This window comes from Anopheles arabiensis, chromosome 3 (genome assembly GCF_016920715.1).
Source record: "Anopheles arabiensis isolate DONGOLA chromosome 3, AaraD3, whole genome shotgun sequence".
In the NCBI taxonomy this organism is placed as follows: domain Eukaryota; kingdom Metazoa; phylum Arthropoda; class Insecta; order Diptera; family Culicidae; genus Anopheles; species Anopheles arabiensis.
In genome coordinates, this window is record NC_053518.1 from 70,800,855 (window position 1) to 70,813,846 (window position 12,992).

The 12,992-nt window shown below is 44.2% G+C and overlaps 1 protein-coding gene across 15 annotated transcripts in view; it reads right to left on the bottom strand.

The window, feature by feature from the left end:
- LOC120899881 (alpha-catulin) overlaps positions 1 to 12,992 on the bottom strand; it is a 72,113-nt gene that overhangs the window by 37,627 nt on the left and 21,494 nt on the right. Inside the window, exon 2 of one of the 15 annotated variants that reach the window (XM_040306188.1) lies at positions 101 to 335. The exons of the other annotated variants lie outside the window; for them this stretch is intronic. Within the exon in view, the coding sequence (XP_040162122.1) occupies positions 101 to 130 (30 nt within the window). The 5' untranslated portion in view covers positions 131 to 335. The remainder of the gene's footprint in view (positions 1 to 100; positions 336 to 12,992) is intronic. 15 annotated transcript variants of the gene reach the window in all.

The window sequence follows — 12,992 nt, forward strand, 5'->3', positions numbered from 1 at the left end:
TCATGCAGTATGTACACTAGTAATAATCATGCAATAAATTAATCTGCTCAAACGCCTTACATGCAGTTTTGTTTTCTTGTGTTAAAGTTTGTTATATTACCTGCCCCGGACAACCGTAAGTAGCGGCCATGGTATGCTATCGAAGCGTCGGTAGTGCGGAAGCTAGGATGCCGGAGACATTGGACAGAACCGAACGTCTCCGTTTCCTGTTGCCAGTCAGTGGAACGCAAAAGCAATGCTTACTGTTCGTGTGCTGTCGTCTGCTGGTTTTCAAACTTTCACTATTTTGCTGTTGTTGTTTTTATGTTATTTTGTTATCATTTGCACAACAAAATCTAGATTATGGAAAGAATACACATACAGACTTAAGATAATAGAATAGCATTTTCTCATTTACACTTTGAGCTAAAGCACTTTGAAGCACGGTTGAAGTTTGTTACATTTCAAGAAGCAGTGTTTATGATCAATACACAAAAAACTAAATTAAGAAACGAAGTTGATAGCTAATAGATCCATTCAATGTTCTTCTTTACTCGCTGCAAATCTTTTTTTTCTGTTGTTAATCAAAACGACAGAAAATAAAACAGCTCTAAATTTCTTTCCGGTATTGCAAAGAGCAACTTTTCAAATAAATAAATCTCCTTTCTCAAACACAATCCACCATGCCCCCAATTAGCTATTGCCTGAGCCCTCACCTCCTTCATAGCGCATAAAGCACAACCTCCATTTGCAGCACAAAGCATCTTTAGAAATTATTTTTCCCTCTCTCTCTCTTTCTTCTGTTTACACACCACACACAGAAACACCTTTCGCACGAGCACCACGATTGGAAAGCAGACTGCCGGGCGTACACTAATGGGTGCAACATTAACTGTACTGCCACTGCACTTACAGTTGCTTCCGGCAGGGTGCTCGGCACAACACAACAATGCCCGACTGTGCTATAAGTAAGTAAGCAAAAGGCTGTGCGTGGCAGGACAAACCTGGGAAGTAGTGAAGGGCGTACAGCGCCAACATCCATTTGGCGCTTGCATCAGCCGGCTGGATGCTTTTATGCATCTCCTTAATCTCAAGGCTATCAAGGGTGAGCTGGACGGTACCGTACCGGAAGGTAGCATTAAGAAAATGGCGCACGGTCCTAGCAATATGCTTTGTTTCCATTAGGATTTATTGCACCCATTTGTATTTTTATTTTGCAATTCGTCGTTGCTAGCGACGAGCGAGAAGCGAGATTTGCATTAAGTGTGCTGCATAAGCTGAAGTTGCACTCAAATAAGACTTTCAAAATAGTTCAACTCTCTGTTGAACAAATCCCAAAATCTTCCTTTCTTGAGCCAACAGAACATAGTAATAGACCTCGAAATGTCTATAGTAAATATTTACCGCATTCATGAAGCTGCCATAAAATATGATCAAACGATACAATTACGTTTCCCTCTTCCGCCATTGCTTCGCACAATGCTAATTCCCGGACTCCCTCCAAAATTATTTCCCCCTCCAAAGCCTCTCTTCCCAACTTCTCAGCTTCCAGCAGATGATAAATTGATTCGGTGCTGATTCGAATTCGTTACCATGTTCCCATTCATCCTCCAACCGAGTCCGTACTCGTACGTACCACTTCCTGGCTAGTTAATGGAAAAGTTCATCACAATTCTGCCATTTTGGTCGGATCGGAAGGATGGGAGAGCTCATCTCTCGTCCCCGGCATCGTCACGCATCGTTACATCCTAATCTCGCCCCCAAAAGACACGCTCGCTATTCAGCTCGAGTGACTCCATCAATACGGGCACGGAATCGAAAGATTACCTTACCGAGCCAGAGTGCCATCGAAAAGTTCTGCTGGGAATTGAAATGAAGGTAGCTACGGATAAAAAAAAGCAACACACACACACATAACTCTCGAGCAAACTTCAATCTCTGTCGCAGGCTTTTGCCGCACCGAGCACGTTGGCCGTTTCGTCTTGCTCATCGTTTCTCATCATTTGCCGCCAGCCTGTTAGCCGCAGAGATCGTCACCGAGGGAAGCATTCAATATGAAAGCATTTTCTTCTTCTTCGCCCTCTCTTGCTTTGTTCTTCGCTCTTACTAAAGCTTTTCGAATTCATTAAAAATACATTTTCACAAACTCCCACCCAAAAGCGATTACCGTTAATGGTTGGTGGAGATTTTCTTTGCGCTGGTAAGGAAAATAATAACAGTTTCCATTCGATACGCTTTCGGTGAGAGCAAAGCTTCACCAGCCAGCCTCCAGCTGCAGGTGTGCTAGACACCCCTAGGCGCATGCTGTTAGTTTGAAAGAAAGAAACCGGTGGGGAAAAAAAGAAGAAGAGAGAAACGAAAACAAACGCTCAAAATCCTACCGTACCTGGCAAAAGGACATCCCGAGCTAGAGTGGAAAAGATTCCCCGAAGAGATAATAAGGACAGAACTTTTCCTTAAAACAATTTTCTTTCACTGCCACTTGGTTCGGGGGGGTGTTGTTGTCTTTCGAACTGCCCCGGGGAGGCGCTAGCCGGCTGCACCGACTGCGTTCGCTTAACTGCGTCCCAAGATGGTAGACGGGTGATAAATTAGATAGCCGCTCCAGCCGGCTGGAGCTCCAACCGGTCCTTCATCTTACCACCGGGACCACGGTCATTTGCTTGTGCTTAATGCAAAGTGTTATTTTTCGATCAATTTCCTTCGCCCGTTGACTGTGGTGTGCAGTTTATAGGGTTGTTCGTTGAGAACACCCACCACCACCACTAGGGGACGTTTGATTTCAGCAACCATTCAGGCACGAAGCTGCCCTTTTCTTTCACTTGCCGGTTTGTTGTCCCCAGTGTTTCCCGGATAACGACTTCACTTTCCTCCTCTTTCGCCCGACTTACTTCGCGTGCAGACGCCCAGCCGTTTTATTATCTCTGGTTTGATTAACCACTCGGATGCTTTGCAACGAGCTGAATCCTGCGGTGCTGTAGATAAAAGTTTGCCCTCCAGCTCCAACTGTGCCGTCGCCAGTGCCCGAGCTGTCACACGAGATCATACTCAAGCGAGAAGGATTAACAGAAATCGCCCCAGGCAGGCAGCATGTCTTACCTCGTCCTGCTCCATTGGCTGCTGCTGTTGCTTTCTACAGTACACACAATCAAAGTGCTGTCAATGGAGTTGAAGCCTTGTTTAATGAAGTTTTACTTCCTTCCCCCATTTGCTCCGTGAGGGCAGCAGCACGAAGGTTCACTCCGCAAAACCAGAAGCGCAAATTACCCGGGGGACTAATTGCGAAGACGGCCACCAGGCAACGGAACAAGCCAACGGGACAGGCCGTAAATTTTAACGATCACTTGATGGGTGTGTTCAATGATGTGATCGAACATGATCTCGTTATAATTAACTACACCATTATGGACATAACGACGATTTGATTCCGGGGGAAAATGGGGTACGAGCGGGCCGGTTGGCTAATTTCCCCTTGCCAATCTTTGTTTATGCTCCATTTGGGGGCCACATTCCCGGAAAAGGGTGTTGAAGATGAAGAGCTTTCTAGAATGCCGGTGCGCCGGGTTTTGCTTGGAATCAGTTACATTCCATCTACAACGAGTACTACAACCGCTTTGCGGTGCCTCTTGGCGCGTCTTCCTGCCAGGAGGCGCACTTTGAAGAGCATCCCCGGAGATCTTACCGTTCCTGGAACTGTGCGGGAAAGTTCCAGCGCTGTTTCTGTTTTGCGACTGTGCAAGTTAGATCCACGTTGATGACAGTGATGTCTTTTGATCCGTGTTTTGGACAGCTTCAGTTGGTAAGACGTCTACAAACATGTTTGTAGTACATTAGTATTCTCAAAGATCCTAGGCTCTAACAACTTGGACACTGAAATCGGCTTTCCAAGAAGAAAGTTCAAGGTTTTGTTGAACTATGGTAGCTCCAAGAATCATCACAAATATCACAAATTGTGCAAAAGTGTGTAGGTTCTTTGACATCTTTGATATCAGTAAATGATTTCTACAACAACAAAATACATCACTAGTTCACACTTCACACTTTTGTATTCAATTTGTTTCAATGACACAATTTCTTAGTAAAAAAGGGCACTAAAATAATCACATACAAGATCAGTCCAATTCCGAAGAACACGTCGCCAAAAGGCACTAATCCTTCCATCCACATGTTAACAAACGTCAAGGTCTTCCTCGCCCTTGTAATATCAACACACACACACACGCTGATCACGTCAGCAGTTTCAGTGGCCGTGGACTAAACGCGCAGTCCTTCGATGCTGACCGTGCTGCGATTCATTCCGATCCACTCCCTTCCCTGGGCATCGCTGGACAAAAAACGAACGCTGACTCGTCCTCCGATTTCGCCGAAACGATGTCGTTAGAACTTTTCCTGCGTGCGTAAATTCTGTAAGTGAATAAACAGTGTACCACCCAGTGTCGCTTCCTTCTTTTGCACCGTTCCAGCGCACAAATAAAAAAAGCTTCACAACACCGGAGCAGCAATAGCAGCACAAAAAATGGCCTCCCAGGAGGAGACAAAAAGTTGTTATTCCACTCCACCAGCGGCTCCTGAGGGCACCGCATTTCCATTGTGTCGTGTGCCTTCCCCTTTTTTTCTCCGTGTAACAGTGTATTATTTTTTGCACCACTGAGTATGTGGCCTTGTTGGCAGAGAGTCAGTACCGCCTTTCTTTCGGAGAATAGAATAAAAAAACCCAAATTCCTCCTCCCAGCAGTAGTAAGGAAACAAACAAATGTTACACTAGCACACCAATCCGCCAAGCACAAGGAGACAGTAAGGGCACTAGGAACTGTGTGGCTGTGGCGCCAGCGTCTGGTCTGCTCAGAATCCACCCCTCCCATGCCTCCCTGGGAACGACGCAATGTGCCCACCGACCGTCGGGGGAATCTAAAGCACTCCCTTTTCCTGTTGCGCTCACAGATACATATTAGCAAGCCCTTTTTATGTTTACTCCCCTTCCATGCATGGGTCGAATTCTTCCTCGAATCCCGATTGTGAAGTTCTCACGCTTTGCACAGGAGACGGAATTATTTCTCCCCTTTCAGCACTGCCGGGCCTGCGCTGCCTTCATTCGAATGATTTCGTTTTCGCACCGCTGACAGTGCGTTACGAAACGGGAACGGAATGCAAAGCAGCTTACAAAGGCAGCATCACAACAGGACGGTGAACAAACCGGGCTGGCACGGAGTCCACAAGTGCCTGCCAGCGCCACAGTGTGGTACGGTGGGGCAAAGCATAACCGAGCATGACAGCATCAGTTCCCTGGCTGCCCCGCCGGTTGTCTGCGATGGCCTGCGGAGGCCACAAAGCACCCGGCGCGCCAGCACTGGGAAGCTTTAATAATTCAAGGTCCTCGGTGCCCCCGGGCGGCATTGCGATCACGTGTTACACCACGTGTTGGAAGCCAGCAATCCGGGGAGAAGCTGCTGAGTTTTTGCCATTTCCCAGTGCGCTTCGCTTGCCGGACCTCAAGTTTGTCTCAGCGCGTTTGATATGGGTCCGGCTGGATTTTATATTCGTTTCGCCTTTTGGCAAAGGCTTCCCCGCAAAAATCTCCCCTGGGGAGAGTGTGTGTGTGTATTGCGGGGGTGTTGGGTTTTATTTGCGTTTTTTTTTTCTCTCCGTTTTTTGTTTTAGCCATTCTTCCGTAACTTCTCAACGGCCGGCTGAACGAACGTGAATTTCCACTGCTGCACTGACTGAGACTGAGCGAGAGAGAGCAGAAAATGAAGGCAAAATTAGATGACATAAGAATTAGATACCTTCATCCGCAAAAGGGGCAGAATAAGATAAACTGTCACCGTTGAGCCCTCCGTTGCCAGTGGAGGGTAAAGGGGAAAAAACTATAAGCGAAGAATTTCCCACGATGTTGCAATCGCCAGAATGCTCTTGGACAAGAATAAATAACAGAACAGCCTAAGTGGGGCGTTTTATATGTCCACTGTCACCCAAGAGTGGCCACACACACTCACACAGAAGGGCGTTTTATTGGGAGCTATAGAAACAAATTTCTGGCACTTGTTCCACAAGATTCACTTGAACCCTGTGAAGATGTGTCATAAAAATCTGTATCTCCAAACACGACGACTTGGGTCTTCTGGGCAGAACAGCAAATGGATGATAAGACACCGATGCGTCTTTACTCAGCCATGCAGACAAATCTTGTGTTATTTAGATCCTTTTTCATCATCCCCAACAGTCGACTGGTTTAATTTGAATTTCTTTGTATCCTTTCATCCCAGTATCTCCTTAACCTGCAAACAAGGCGCAAGACGTTCTTTTGCACCGAAATTCCCCATTTTTATTGCCGTCTGCATTCTTGAAGGGAAACTTAATGAAAGCGTCTAGAAAAGAAGACTTCTATTGAAAATACCAACGTTGCTGTACGTGAGATCCTTTACATGAAAGACGCAGAATAAAAGTACCGGGTAGTTGTTCCATCTCATTGACCATGCTCGCTTGTAACTAGTTCTAGCAACCAACCAACAAGCATCATAAAACCCAACCCAGCTCCCCTTCGCTTACGCAAGTAAACTAAAAACGACTTGCTTGTTTTATAATCTCCTTTCCAACAACAACAACAAAAAACATATGCTACATCTTTTATGTGCACACTAACAGCGTGTTTGCAGTAAAATGTCTTTTGGCAGGGTTTTCCCCGTTTTTGCCTTGCACGCGGCAGTGTGCACGCCGGCCAAATGTAACCAGCTGGTGCCAACGGATTTACTGCAGTGGTCGGAAGCGTCTACATAGACAAGGCTTGGCTCCCCGTAAACACGATTTAATTGTTGATTTTTGGCTCCCAAATCTCCACACCCGCACAGCTGTGTAGGTGATGAAGCAGCAAATAAACCAAACGGTCTGAGCCTACACATGGTGCTCTCGTTCCTGCATGGAGCGCTCTTGGAAGAGTTTCAAGAAGATATGGTTTTGAATATTTCACAACTACCCTGGCTGGCGTAAATGCTGCATTGTGGACTGACAACACAGCATAGTACAATCTCTAGCGCTCTTGCGAAAACCGAAACCGACATTCTCAAACATAAACTATCTCCTACATGATCCATCATGGCGATGGTGTACGTTTTGCGATAGTACAAACAACTGTCCAGCAATGCCACAGTTTCATTTCCGCCCTGCTGCACTCCTTTCACTCGTCATAGTTACTTTTTACTGCTGCCCTTATTTTGAGCCACAGTAACACAGTTTCGGGCCTTGCAGCACCGCAGCTACAGCGACAGTTGACTTCCCTGAGCATAGTTTCCAGATGAAAGAAAGATTCGATCGATTGTAGCTCGGATTTACGGTGATTTCTGTGCGCACTGCAGATGATGTCTGAACTCATAAACAATGTGCCAGAACTCTTGCATGCAGTACAGGAAAATCCATGCGCTTGGTTCGGTTCTGTTCACCTAATTTGAAAAATGTTTTACATATGGAAAGACAAACGACTGCATTTTGCTGTGCAATTGCTTGTCGTCCAAGTATAGGGACTGCATGTAAAAAGGGATGAAATAAATAAAAAAATCTAAACTCTCTCAAATGCCACAAACCCTCCTTCATTTTCCCAATAGGTCATAAAATAAATGATAACTATCATCACATTCCATTGCCACATTTCCCCAGTCAGCAAACATAAATGCCTCGGTTTGTCCCTCAACGTGCGCTCCAAAAATTTACCCGCAAGCTTAATTATTAATCATAACAGCGTCCTTTTCATCGCCTCCACCCCAAACAACACGTAACACAGCCGGCAACGGGACCCAAATTTCGGTGTACAATGTCACACCACCATGCGTGAGCCAACGTGAGACCAGTCCGCGTATGGTGTGGATGCTCTGCCGTTCCATGTTACGGCCTAATCTTCACCTTCTCAGCAAAAAGATTACAAGGTTTTTTTATTTATTTATTCCACGGTGACACGATGACGCACGGCACCAAGAGACCCCACGCAGAATTATGCATTCAGCATCACCATCGAAACGTGATCAGGGTTCATGTGAGTTTATGTGCGTGTGTGTGTGTAATTCGCTTTTTTACGACACGTTCGCTTTTCTTTTGATCAGAAAGCAGTCAATTTCCACTCAGCGCTGGCGCAAGATTTCGATACCACTGCTCCCAAGCAACAGCAGCAGCAGCAGCAGCAGCAAAAAACGGCAAAAAGAAAGAGTCGATGACAGACGTAATAAACATTCGAATGGAGTGGACTTTGATGGAGTCAATTTTGTATATAGATTTTGTCTCTTCTTCTGTGACCATGCCGAACAGCGAAACGAGCGCTTGTCAATGCTAATGCTGCTCGTTCGTTTCGTTTGTGCTGTGCTTTTGGTTGTTGTCGTTTGTAGTTCATAAGCCGCCGTACCCGACATGATTGGATTAGCCGGTGCTGAGTTGGCACGTCCGTTTCGGTAGCACAGAATCAGCATACATGCTCTCCGGGACCGGGTTGCTCCAACATTAGGGATCAATCAACGAGGAGCGGATGACATTGCTTACAAATGTCATAAAAGTAATAAAACTGTGCCCAGATCATCAAATAAAAATGGAGAATAAAGATAGAGCATCCTTTGCAGTAAAACGGCTCGAACAAAACATCAAACTAAATTATTTATATTAAATATTACCGTAAAAATAGAAGCGTCTTCAACCGAGCGACTCATTTCTTCATCTTGCATCTTTTAACGCGTTTTAACAGATGGCACACGCTACCGAAAACTGTTGCTTTTTCCAGCAAGCTGTATTAAACTAATATTTGGCAAAAGAAAAGCAAACTTTCCTCCCATCTGGTTGCTCGTACGCTTCGCTCATGCTCCGCTCAGCTTCCGGCCAGCTGCCAACCGTTCAGCGCAAACAACCGACCCGCGTACGGTACGTGTGCTGCAATGGGTTAAGCTCCGCAAAGGTACGTGTCACTTGCGTCTTTCGAGCATGCCATATTCGCGATATTAAAGACAGCTCCTTTATCTCCTGTTTTGCTTCCACGGCTGATAAGCCTGTTGCTTTCTGTTTCGTTCAGGTTCATCTATCTGTTTGATAAACGGGCTGGCAAATGGGGCAAATGGTCACGTGGGAGAAGTATTTCCCCAAATTTGCCAAACGGATAAGTGGTTAATGCTTTTGTCAAAGATTGTCCTTTGTTTACTTCCTCAATTTCCCACGGAATCGAGCGAAGAATAGCCCAATGTAAATTTAAACATTGATGGAATGCACAGAAGAGAAAACAGTTGAATGAGTGAAGCTTAAGATTGAACTTTTCTTTGTTGAACGAACAATCATGCTATTAAAGAAACCTTCATTCATACATTGATACAATTGATTGGATGTTTCATTATTTTCTGGCTTAAAAATACCTTCAAATTGCCTGTCAATCATATATCCTACAAATTGACCGCTAGATTTTCGTTCAACTTCCAATTCCAATTTCCAAAACGCAACCGTACCGTTTGCTAGCACAAAACGCTCCCTTCACCAAAAAAAACCTTGCCCTTAAACAGCAAGTTCAAAGTCATCGCGTTATCCAAAGTCCAGCTCAATGGCATGCAAATCCGTTTTCGCTGTCATGAAGAGGAGCGCTCGACAATGAACATGAAATCAAAAGATCTACACTGGCATACACACCTAAACAACAAAACCGGCAAGTCACCTTCGTACGCCGTAGGGTCGTGTTGCCCCAATGCTAGCACGATAATTCAGTGAAAGCGCTCGAAATAGTTTAAGTTCACCTCTAAATGCAAGGGAGAGGAAACGTACAGGCTTCTATTGCCGTACAACATACATGGTTTATGTCCTTGAATTCATTTATGCAACCCAATTCGATGGCTAACGATGATTTGACTTTTATTCGATTTGGACTATTCCATTTCTAGCTCCACTGAACGGTAACACCCTAAACTCAGTTTCTTTGGCTGCATTTTTGGGGCCATCCAGCTCAGCTTAATTCAATTGTAATTGAACACATTTCTAAATAGTACGCCAATAGAATGAGTTCTTAATTGAACGGCTACAAATAAAAAATGGCACCCAATCTCATTATCTTTAAAAGGAATAGAATTATCATTTATTTTGGAACTTTCCATCAGACATTCCGTTCTGCCAGTTTATCCGACACGCAAAAGTATTTCAAAGGTGCTGCACATTCTGGTCGGCCCAGCTGTAACCAATGCCTACCTCCACCACTTCAAATTTACCTTCAAATTCCACTCCCAAATTCCATCCACTCCAACAAGATTAAACACTAATTGAGTTCGCCTGACCGTGCTTCCGAGTTTCAGCGTTTGATTCTCGCGCCCGCAATATTATTTCTTGTTTAAAACCCGATCGAAAGAACGTGATTAAGTTCCGATCTGTCCGTCACATTGCTAAAGTGATGAGTATTTCAGTGCGTTTGAGGTAAATAAATTATTCCTGGTTCTATATTGAGCATGGCACTTTGAAACGTTTAATAACATTTTCACAAACAATTACATCGCTTTTCGATGTCGATAAGAGAATGGCCCGCCATTTAAACTAACATTGAAACTTTTTTCCATCCTATTGTTCACTTCTGTAGCGTGTGCTTCTGTTCCCTTTCTATCTTAATGCTGCTAATCCACGGTGCTTTCGATGGTGTAAAGTTTCCGAAATTCAATTAATGAAACACACATTACACCCTCGTACGCCCAGTTCATTTTCACTGTGCTTTTTTCCTTTTTTTTCTTTTTTTTTCATTTAAGCTCTCCTGTTCCAACCCGAAATTAGGCGCTCTCCTCCCGCCACTCACCCAAATAACAATGCCAATTTCAACGTTTCTTTCCCACCAACTGTACACCTCCACTTCGTCGTATTTGTTTTCGAGAATGGCCAAATCGTAATCCCTACCTTTTTTGCTTCCTTAGAAAAAAACACAACACCACTTCTTTGTCTGGTATCTGGCTGATTCTGCTGCTTCCAGAAACACACTGGCACTGGCAACGACACGACACTCACAGAGACATCCAATGAGCCTTCCCTTTGTACCGGTACGTAGCAGCGAAAGTGCTCTACTACGTGTCATAAGCATCCGTCTTGCAGGCAAATGCCGGGACGGCGTTCCTGGTTGTTCTGTTCTCTATTTCTTGCACTGTTTCATGCATTGTGTTTGTGTATGTGTGCTGTCTTTGTTTTATTTTCTACCAGTCTTGTCTTCGATATTCACATCTCTATGTTTGCTTCGGCGGGATGGGTTTGGAAAACATCGATTTTCTTATCATCACCACAGGAACGAAGCAGAGATGTTTTCTTTTCCCGATTGTACCATGACGCTGTTGACGCTTTTAAAAAGAGCTTGAATAATGATCTAGTCAGATTCGAGCGAATTGCTAACAGTGGAAATAATTTGTCACAACAAAATGTGTTTGTATTTAATTTAGTCTTGTTTATTTGTATTAGCTTATATATGTGTACAACCCAAGCAGCCAAACGCTTCACAAAAAATGACTTCGATTTTCAGTTAAAAGTTGAAATCCAAGTTAAAATCGACCACCGTTTTTTCCATCGTTTTTATCAAAAAAGTAAACCGTCTCAAATGAACCTTGCGTCCAAACATTCCAAGTCATCGCAAAGTAATTTTAAACTGTATCCTGCCTGCCCACTGACGCGTGGCTTCAATCACTTTCTTGTAACTACATTTCTCTTGAATACATTTTCCACCATCATGCGTAACAAATCTTACGACATCGAATAAAAAAACCCGGTCATTTCTTGCTCCAATTTGCTATCAAATTTGAATCTAATCATGTTTGCTGTAACTACGAGCGACTTTTTACTTTACTACCAGCCCTAATGCGAGTGCGGCAGTGTGCTGTGGGCTTGCAGTGAAGCAGTCATGCCCCAGCAGCAGTAACCAACCAAGACACATTACTTGGATCATTTAAAATTCAACCAGCAGCAAAAAGTTAACCAGAAAAATGGAACGAAGAGAAAAACAAACAATTGCTATCGATTATCGTAAAAGATACCATGCGGAGTGGTTCTCCGCTTTGCCCAGGATTGTTCCTTGCTGGGATAAGAGGAAATTTACGATAAATGAAATGACCGTCAATGAAAAGCGTGACTAATCGATTATGAGCTGGAAGATGATCCTTTTTTTTCTCTGCTCACTTTCACGTTGCCTTGGTTGCTTCACAAATATTCAAATTATCTTCCCTTGATGATGGTGAGCGAGCACTTCTCCCGTTCGGTCACGTGTATGAGGTTGGGTTACAAAAGCAAATTGTGAAATTGATATTTCATGCGGCAATGCAGCTCGTTCGATTGCCATTATGCAAAACGATAAGCGAAACACACTTCTTTGTCATTCTGTTTGCAGTAATCTTATTGTATTTCAGTTACTCACTACACTACGGTTTATTTCGAGCACACTTTACTGCTGTTAATTATAGAAATCCAATTATGATTCATTGCTCTTTGCACCATCTTCACCTGGAGGTGGAAAAAGACGCAAATTAAGGTAATTTTCTAACAATGCCGCATTGCTTTTCCACTATTTCCTAGACCTTATTTAATTACCATTCTGTCAGCTTTGCGCTACGCTGCGGCCGGCAAACCGTGTCTAATCAATAGTGCACACCGGCATAACGAACCAGCGTCACAGTTATGCAAATGCTTCGCTATTTCGTTAATTTATTGCGTTCCGGAAAGCATTATAACCCGCTACTTTGACGTGGTCTTTACTCTTTTCACCCATGCTAATCAGCTTATTTTCTGTAGCCGTATCCTGTCTCCGTAATTTATCAAACGAATTCTCGGAAACTGATGGATTGTGTGGCATTGAACTGTTCCTGAACGCCTCCTGAACTTCCTTAAGCTTCTATTTTCACTATCACACTGACCTTATGGGGACGTAAGTGTCAAGCAACACGCTTCACATGCACGGGATCCCCTTAAGCTGGCCCTTAAGATTCGTAACGGATTTCTTAAAACCACAAAAACACGGAAAATCCTCCCGCAGCAAATCCATTGCAGCCTTGGCTTCG